The 10,413-nt window shown below is 37.7% G+C and overlaps 1 protein-coding gene across 1 annotated transcript; it reads right to left on the bottom strand.

The window, feature by feature from the left end:
• Positions 1-2,224: 2,224 nt before the first annotated feature.
• LOC125199291 (protein FAR1-RELATED SEQUENCE 5-like) lies at positions 2,225-5,126 on the bottom strand. The gene is made up of 4 exons (XM_048097359.1): positions 5,117-5,126; positions 3,633-4,398; positions 2,367-3,501; positions 2,225-2,248 (listed from the first exon to the last, which is right to left on the bottom strand). The coding sequence occupies exons 1-4, from the start codon at positions 5,124-5,126 to the stop codon at positions 2,225-2,227; spliced, it is 1,935 nt and encodes a 644-aa protein (XP_047953316.1).
• Between the last annotated feature and the right edge of the window lie 5,287 nt (positions 5,127-10,413).

The following is a 10,413-nucleotide window of genomic DNA, read 5'->3' as shown; positions in this document are numbered from 1 at the left end:
CATAATTGAGTGACACAATTATGTATGATTCAATACAACTTGCTTCATAACTGTGACAGAGTTCTAGCGAGTTAGATCCACTTAGTAGACACTACAGTTAGCTTCCTTTAAAACGGCACTTGTTAATTGAGAGTGAGGACTTTTCAAGGGTCTTAGGAGCTTTTTGGAGTTACGTGTTAGGATTGACAACCCTAATGTTAGTAATCAACGTTTGTATCGCATGAGCATAAGCTAGGTGACTCGTCCTTTCAAAGTATTAACTGTGCTAGGGTATTGTAGTTTGGAATTTGTATAACCATAAAAGCGAAAGCACATCCCTGGAATTCCCCTTATCTCTATACTTTTCTATCCGTGATTTGCTTGCATTTAATTGTTTACTATTTTTAATATTTACTGTTTTCAAAAGTTTCCAAAAATTCTTGTTTCTCCAGATAGTAATTGAGTTCTAGTAGAAGATAGACACTTTGTGTACATCTTCCCCGTGTTCGATACCCGGTACTAACCTTTTGCTATACTATACCTACTTTGTATACTTGCAGGTATTTATAGTGCAAATAAAAAGTGCATCAGTGGTTCACATACGGAGGCGAGTCGAGCGTGCTTGGCCCACAATAAAAGGTTGGACAGCGGAGACCCTCAAGCAAAGGGAAGATGCAGAGCTTGATCAGTTCGGAACGGGGAGGTTAGAGGGCCGCATTGACAAACATCAGTATCTTACCGACGAGGAAGCAAGGAGGCTGGACGCTATGGAAAGGGGAGTGAGTGGAACCCCCAGCAGGAACAAGGCGAAGAGACTCAGAGATCGTTTTGTCGCTTCGAGTTCTTTGATGGGACACGCCATTTCGAGGTGGGTCGACGATTTTAAGCAGATACCTATTGAACTGCTTGAAGATGGGTGCTTCCGATTGGGGAGTCAGATTGGGTTGAAGTTGTTAGGGATGGAAGATGAAAAGCCTGTGGAAGATGAGGACATCATGACGACACTAACACAAGCGAGGGAAGACGAGGAAGAGTACAGTCCCGAGTGGATTGCTGAAATGGAGAAGATGATGCAGGCATACGACAAAAAGAAAACAATAAGCCGGGGATTTGATAGGCCATCGTTCGTCTTGGATGGATTTGATTTTCCGGACCCTTTTGCTACGCAGAAAGAACAACGGGCAGAGGGTTCTTCTAGGGAAGAGGAAAACACTAATGTCGAGGAGACCGGAGCTGATGGTGTTGGAGGTGAGCATGATGGTGTTGTTGTTTTTTGTAAAGTTTACAACGCTTTGTAAACAGAGGTTTTTGCTTTATTAAATCATAATTCACGCATTATTTACTTCTGTCAGGAGACAAGCCTAATTTGGATGTTGGATCTGGAGCGGCATCTGGGACAGCCGCAGGTGGTGTTGAAATCAGCCATGGGGTAGGAAAATTACATCATTGAATGTGTACTAATCCTTCATGTTACAAAATACCTAACTGTGATTCCATTGTTTACAGCAGGATGAGGTTATAGGTGATATTGAAGGAGGCTGCGGAGATAAAGGCAAAACAAAGAAGGCGAAGGGAAAACAAATCCTGGAACGCAGTGAGATTCCATCTGATAAGGCTGTAGGTCGTAAGGAGTTGAAGGGAAAACGGGCTGCCAATACAAAAGTAATTCCTTTAATAAATATTATAATAATAATGTTGTGCATTATTTGACAGGTTGCGTGCATTGAATTCAACTATTCATTCATTAAAATTATTCATTGGTTGCATTATATAGGCTGTATTAACCATAACAACATGGTGTGTATAATGCATTACATGGTGTTGTTAGTGCGCATTATTTAGGTTTTTTGTTGAAGTATACAGTACTTATTATGCATTAAATGCTGCAAAGGGTATTGAGATTGGTGTGGGGGAAAAACCAAAAGAACCTGAAGTTCTTGCTGGAAAGGAGGCTGCTGGAAAGGTGGGTGGCGGAAAGGGAAAGGGTGTTGCTCCACAGGTTGTGGCTGGAAAGGGAAAGGGTGTTGCTGTGTCGGGCTTGGACACTCCAGATGGTGATTTTGAGGTATGTTGTATTTTAAAAGTGTGTTTGCGGATGAACTGTATTAACCCTGTCACCTATTATTGCAGGATCCCGGGAAGCTGGCATCATCCCGTTTCAAGACAGCCAGTCTGGCTGCCCGTTCTCCATTCCACAACCGGGCGATTACACTAACGGCAAAGCCTTGGCATTGACCCTTCGTCTTTACAACATCCGGAGGATGGACCTCTACAACTTCAGGACTTGGCATTCCGTAAAATTCTTCAATCATGCGCCTCTTTTCAAACGCCGAGGTTGGAGGAGTTCCAGCTTGAAGAGAATTACCAAGTTCTTCCAAACCACTTACGAAACCACGAAGCACTTCAATGTCACTCTCAAAACGTCGAATAAAACCGTAGAACAGGGATATTCCTTGATTGGTAACAGTCTGCCTATCGTCAACGGTGGACCTTGTATCTACGGTGGACATTGTATCTACAGTGACATCAAGTCCATGTACGGCCTTGGCTAAGGGAGTCTTCATCCATCGGCTGTTGCAGTACATCTCTGGAATTTTTGACACTTCATTGTTCCTGAATAGGAAAAAAATGTGGCAACACAAATAGCCCTGCCTACCGAACAATTTGCAGTCGCACGAGTATGATTCGTCAGTCTTGTCGTGTGTCACGGAATACGAATTCCGTCGGCTATCCCCAAGCTTGTAGGTGTCAATCGTATCTGTTGATGAAAAACCAAGCACACGGCATCTGTCATTCCCATCAACAATTTCTTCTTGTATCTTCCTGAACATACTGTCTGTGTAAATCGTCGCAGCATGTTTCTCGAAACCCAACTTAGTGGCCAGTATGGGCACGGAAGTAGCATCGTTGTAGTCCAGCTTTGTTCTAGCATTCCGCTGAAAGTCCAGAGCATTGTTGAAATACAAGTATAATTCGGCAAGGTTCGCTCGGGGCTTCATAAAATTTTTGTAGAAACTGTTTTCAGATTCTGATATGGACGTAGTCCTAATCATCGAACCGAGTGGGAAATCTCTGAAGTATGCCGGTATCCACATCTGTCTATACTCGTACAATGTGTTCAACCAATCAACGTCTTCCAGCTCATAACGCTCAATCACTCCATTCCACTCCTCTTCAAATTCATCGGGTTCAAGCAAGTCCGACCAAACGCATGCATTGAATTCCTTCTTGAAATCTTCGTCCCTAAGCAACCTGCCTGGAACCTTGGAAGCCAACTTGTGCATTATATGCCACATGCACCAGCGGTGTCGAGTTCCTACAAGAACCTCTTGAATAGCTGATCTCATGCCCAAGTCTTGATCGGTCACAATCATTTTGGGGGCTACACCCATGCATTCGACGAAATGTTTGAACAACCAGGCAAATGCCCCTGTTTTCTCGTTGCAGACCAAACCAGCAGCAAATGTTACGGGTTTACCATGATTGTCCTTCCCCGTGAAAGGTGTGAAGATCATGCAATACCTGCGATGCACACAGGAATGTAGCATTAGCATAATTAATTCGGAATAATGCATAACGATAAAGTTGTAATGCACCTTTTTGGCTTTATAATGCACTCAGTAAAGTACAAATAAACAGAATATAATGTATACCTGTTTGTGTTGTAGGTGGAGTCAAACGCCACTATGTCACCAAACATATGGTAGTTCATCTTCATCAAACCATCACACCAAAAAAGGGCAACCAACTGGTTAGCAGCATTAACTTCGTAGTGATATGTGAAGGCATCCGACAACTCCTTCTTCTTCGCCATGTCGTCCAACACCATCTGCACGTCACAACCGTGTGCGAATGCTTTGATGTCGCGAGATGTATTCCTGATATCCCCAAGATTGCAACCGACTAGATCAAACCCACCGAGGATTTCCTTCAACACCTTAAAGGTAAGGGTGGGGCCTATATTAGCCTTGGAACAGTCAAGAATGAATTTGTGATGTACGTCATCCAACTTCCGGTTTAGTGTCATAAACTGCTGATGCTCCGACTCCACCATACAATGGTTGTGAACCTCGTTGAACTCGTGAATAATATATCCCGGTATTCCTGCTTCGGAAAAGTACTTGAAGGATATAGAAGCTTTACAACCACATCGCTTGGAAAGCCGCCTGCGTTTAAGAGTAAAACCAGAGCGTGCATTCACATCGTCTTCCTCGTTTGACCTCTTGCAGCCCTCCCTATTGCATACCACATAATACCAAGTAGTAACACCATCCGTCGCCTTCCTCATACCTTGTTTTCGCGTATCAAACCCAACAGCGCGGGCATACACATCATAAAACGCAAACGCAAAATCTAGGGATTGGAACTTCTGACCAATCACAGGCTTCAATTGTGGAGAACATTCAGGTATAACAAACACTGTACATAAAACGAAAGAAAAAACATATAAGAATTTATTATCATTACATGATACAAATCGTACATTACAACTTAAAAATAGTGCATTAGAATACAATATTTGAACATTACATACGACGAATATTACCACACTGTAGCCGAGACAATAACTAAACCCTAGACAAAACAATGAAACGCGTCGACTCCTAAAATGTCAACGAGATGAACGAACTCAAAACCAGATAAAAAAAACAAGCATTCGTGAATTAGGTTTCATTACATGATATAAATCCCGAGACAATAACTAAACCCTAGACAAAACAATGAAACGCGTCGACTCCTAAAATGTCAACGAGATGAACGAACTCAAAACCAGATAAAAAAAACAAGCATTCGTGAATTAGGTTTCATTACATGATATAAATCGTACATTACTGATAAGAAATAGTGCATTACAGTTTAATATTTGTACATTACATACGTCGATAAACACCATACAGTAGCCGAGAAAATAACTAAACCCTAGACAGAAAACTGAAACTCGTCGGCTCAACAACATATTACACCATGACCACCCATTACTGCTAAACCCTAGAAGATTATATTAAACTCGCCCAATACATTCACACACGACAGAAAATAAACAAAACCCTGCGAATGATTAAACGCAAAACTCCTAAAATATGAATGAGATGAACGAACTCAGATTCATAATAGACATGTGAAGACCTTAAATTACCTTCTTCCATTGTTGGAGAATAAGAAAAAAATCACAAACGATGGAACTTTTTCAATTCTTTTGATTCACGAATTTCTCCAGATTTACGATGCATCCAATCTTATTAATTCCTCAGTGATGTATTGATACAGAAAGATTTTTTGGAGAGAGAAGAAAGATTCTGCTAATTCCATGAAAAAAATCGATGAAGTATATTGTGAAGAGAAAATCAAGCAAGTTTCCATAACTAACTCCATTGTGAATTCCTAAAACACCCTACACGATTTTTTTAAGCATTTTAATTAATTACATGTGGCATTATTTATGGCCATAAGATCTTTAAATTGAATGACCAAGATTAAAAAGGAGAATAGAACATAAAACCAAAAAAGGATATGAATACATCCCTATATATATATATATATATATATATACATATAGGGGTGCGTTAGACTCCTTTGCACCCTAAGTGTCCTTTCCTTCTTAATCTCAGCCCTTGGATCCTTGAATTGGATGGTTGTGATCAATGCATTATTAGTCTATAATGTTGCATTATTAGTCGTTGTGCATTATTAGAATGAAAATGTGCATTATTAGTCTATAATGTTGCATTATTAGCCGCTGTGCATTATTAGAATGAAAATGTGTATTATTAAATGACACGTGGCATTAATCTAACCGTCAGATGACAAAATCGTGGGGCTAAGATTAAGAAGGAAAAAGGACAAAAGATATGAAAAGGATTTGAATACATCCCTATATATATATATATATATATATATATATTCATAGGATCGGTGGAAATTTTAAAATTAAACCGACATCAGACTAATCAAAAATATTGATATGTGTATACACTGCACGTATTTCTTAGCATTACACTTGTGATGTTTTTATCAGTTCTATATACACACAAGTGGCCTACACATATTCATATATAATATTTAAAAGTTATGTATTAGCATAAAACAACATATATACATGTCAACTTTCTTTTATTACGTAACTACACTTAATTTCCATGCATTAGATACAAGTTTGCACATATATATAATGTCACACACACACACACACGTAATTAACATGCACATTTAACTTTACTATACTAAGGCAAAAATATATGTTTCACATATAATATATAATTATATTTATTTTAAAAATATTCTAGATTCAAAATTCTCTATAAATATATTCAACTATCATCTTATCAACTGATACATCCTCTATGACACACTTAATATTTCTATAGTACAAAGGACAATATAATGTGCAATGACAATAAAATATGCTAATATGCAAAATAATGTATGTTTCGGGTTAGGGATGTCACAATTCTTCCCCTCTTTAAGAATTTTGTCCGCAAAATTCATTCCTCTCTATGTTAACGTACTCAAAGAAATTGCTAACTCGTAAATAAATGTGAATATTTCTTTCTCATCTTTTCCTCTGTTTCCCATGTCGCCTCTTCGACTCCATGATTTTGCCAAATAACTTTTACCATTGGAATATCTTTTCTTTGCAATTGTTTCAGCTGGCGGTCCACTATATTGATATGTTCTTCTATATAACTCAAATTTTCAGAAATCTGTATATCGGTTTCTTTCAGAACATGTGAAGGATCAGATCAATAAAGCTGAATCCTACTGATGTAGAAAATATTATGAATCTGTGCCAACTCTGGAGGTAATGTTAACCTATATGCCAATGGTCTAACTCTTTCAACAATATCTCACGGTTCAATATAATGAGGACTCAACTTATCTTTTTGCTCGAATCGGATGACTCCTTTCTGAGGTGAAACTCACAAAAAGACTTTATCAAGACTGCGATAGTAAATCGCGGATCTCTGTCAATATATAAGATACTAGAATACTATATAAGCGTTCCTGCAGATAATGATGTCAAATCTTCAAAGCAAAATAATGTCGCTAATAACAGATTTTGAACAGAATAAGAAACTCCATGTACTTGCGATTGTTACGACGCATAAGCAATAAACTTTCCATTAAGTCAAAAGATAACCAATTCCATGTTTCAACGCATCACTATAAATAACATAATATCTTGTACCTGCGGAGATAACCAAAATAGGTGATATATTCAACCGAGGCTTCCACTCATTAAAACTCTTTTGATATGCTTCACTCCATATAAAAGAAGAATTATGTCGTACTAGCTTCATTATCAATTGAATAATAATCAAGAAACATTTCCACTTGAAAACCAGTTCAATCTTTTGTAGATCCACTTCTATTCCACGACTTGACACCACGTGTCCCAACAACATGTTCTAGCAAAACCTCACATTTACTCAACTTAGCATAGAGTTGTTCATCTCGCCGAACTTGAAATACTGATGTTCCAGTAATGGTTGAGAGACTCTCAAGTCTTTGATTCTCGATAATGAATATTTATTCTTCATTGTCACTCGATTGATTGCCAAACCAGAACCGAACCGTGATGGTATTTCGCGTTTCCGGTTCCAGTTCTGGTTCTAAAACCGGTGGTTATGGTTTCAGTTCGGAACCGCCGTTTTTTTGGCAATTTTTTACGATTTTTCACGGTTTCGAACTACCGGTTTCCGGTGGTTTTTTGCAGTTTCGGCTCGGTTTCACGGACCCACCCGGAATCGGAGGTTCCGGCACGGTTTCGGTTTGGAATGGTTTCACGGTTAACCATCCGAACCGTAAACTTTGGGCCTCTCTAGTCCCATGCCACAACCGTGGATGCCGCTGTTGTTGTTCGACCATTGTGTGTGTGTAGTGACAAGCCTATAGCCTTCAAAAAACCACGCAAAGACATATTACTTATGTTTCTAACTCTACTATTACTCCACAAAAATAGATATATATGTCATATGTGTTAGAGTTTGTATACTAGAAATCACGTTTCGAGTGGTTGAATACTGTAAAACTCTTATTTTATTTTCCAATGAATAAAACAGATTATTTTTGTCATAATGTTGTTATGTGTTACATTTAATGGATGTTAATGCATGTTTAAATGTATAAGTTAACTTAACAAAGTCTAAGTCTTTGTTTTAGTAGACCGGTTGTTGGCGCCGTCCACTTTAAGGTAACACGGTCAGTTCTAAACAAAGAAAAAGATGAATTTCACAACCTAGTTGGAATTTGACTATCCATCGAGAAAGGTTGCAATGTCAATCCGCATATTTCTAAGCCTTACTGAAATAAGATGACATTGGTGTGGTATAGCACTGAACGGATCTAACAGCAAGACTTGCCCTTATGCTATCTACTGAAAGGCGATGTCTTGATAAATATTTGTTTCTTAATCAATGTAGGTTAGCATTGAGCATACGGTATTGATTATGCATTACTTTGACTTATCAAATGGTGTGGGTTTTTCGTAACCCAATGATCCCGATATATTGGGTAGTGGTGATCAATACCTAGCGGTGCTAGGATTGTTATTATATTGAATCGTGCGCGAGTTGAGTCTTGTTTGATAATGTCCTCAAGAGGAGCGCGAAACAAGGTTTTATTATTCGAAACCTAGCTAGTTGGAGTTTGATTACTCTATGAATAATAAATAAGCTTTTCATGCTAAGTCCACTCTTGGAATTAATAAGAAGTTAATTAATTAAGTCTATAGCAGATATTAATTAATTAATGGACATTTTTATCTTAAGCGCGGGAAATGAAAGATAAACGGAAACCCGGATTACTTGTAATTTCGGATTTGGATGGGGAGAGTTCAATATTACTTCTATAGTGGCTTCTCGTAATATTCCAATTATAACTTATATTAAATTGTGGGTTCAATTTAATTAGTAAAAAGTAAATTGGATGAGCCCATATCCAAAACCTTCCATAAATCTCTGTCTGGGCCCAAAAGGAACTTAATATAAATAGGAGAATAAAGGAGACAGAAAAAACACATTTTATTTTCTCAAAATTTTTGAAAATTTTGAAACTCCCCAGCTGAAGGAGATTTCGAATTCTACTCCTTTTCCCAAAAGGATTTCTTCTCGTCTTCTTTATTTAAGTCCTAGTATTCTGGTGAGATTAGCCCACACTGATATCGGAGTGAAGTTCGGGAACCAGAGAGAAGATTTGTGCTCTAGTATTCAAAGCGTCACGTGGAGAAGCAGCTACCCATCTTCAATTCTTTGGAGAATTAATTAGGTATTTTTCTGCTCCGTAGAAAAGCATGTTTTAGATTTCAATATTCTTAAAGGATGATTAATTCAAGTTATGAGCATGATACATGTGAGAATTATGCGAATAGATTTTGTCTAAATAATCTTCTAAATAGATCTGATTATTATGTGATTTATTGGTGTGATTAATAATTATTAAATTATGATAATCCATGCATGTCACACCGCTTCCGCTGCCAGTTCCATGAATATGTGCAAGGCGTACCTAGGTGGAATCGGACAACATTGGTCAATCTCACTGCTTGTTTATGGCTACACTAAGGGGGTATTCGGTTGGCAAGATTGTATCCGGGATTAAATTTGTAGTGTGTTTGGTTCATGAGATTCAACCCCATGACTCAATCCTGTGGATAATCATGGGATAATTAGTCATAGCTAACCCCCTATAACTAAAATAATCTCACAACTCAATCCTAGATTATATCTTTGTATTATTTTATCTTGCAAACTGAACACCACCTATGAAAACTCCACTAATCGACCTCTAACTCCGAAGCGTCACTATTTTCACCTTAACCTTTTTTTTTAATTTTATTGTGTGTTTTTCATAGTCTCACCATGGTGTATGACCAGAACATATCTCTTCGTTTTGTAGATAGAGATACTTTTATCGTTGACAGTTTTGTTCTAGTAATTGATATTCATTCTTACTATTTGAGCATTATTGCCTATCATTCAAAACGAGAGCATATTAAATTTGTAGTAACTTTATATTCTCTTTCTTCTTATACTTAAGTAGTGACAATTGATTAGTGTTGAACATAGTCGATTAGTCACATATTCCTAATTTTCTACAATCACGTTGATGTAAACCAAACTAGTAGTATTTCAAATGGAAGAAAATTGAATTCAGTAGGTAGGAGAGGCGACAACAAAAGAAAAAAAAAAAAAACTTCCTTAGTTCAACCAACGATAGATGACGCCGGCCTTCTATGTCTAATACAAATTTGAATCTCGTTTTATTTTGTCTACCTATATTCGTACCATATAAAATTTGTTAGAGGTCAAATGTCTAAATTTTACTGTGACGTTTTTCTTAACTACAAGGATATATGTATTCGTATGTCAAAAGTGATATACTACTATATTATGTACTTTAACATTTTGGGAGGAGTTTGAAATCCTTTAAAAATAG

Source organism: Salvia hispanica, chromosome 1 (assembly GCF_023119035.1).
Source record: "Salvia hispanica cultivar TCC Black 2014 chromosome 1, UniMelb_Shisp_WGS_1.0, whole genome shotgun sequence".
NCBI classification, from domain to species: Eukaryota; Viridiplantae; Streptophyta; class Magnoliopsida; order Lamiales; family Lamiaceae; genus Salvia; species Salvia hispanica.
The sequence above is the reverse complement of the archived record's forward strand: the minus strand, read 5'-3'. Positions and strand labels throughout refer to the sequence as shown.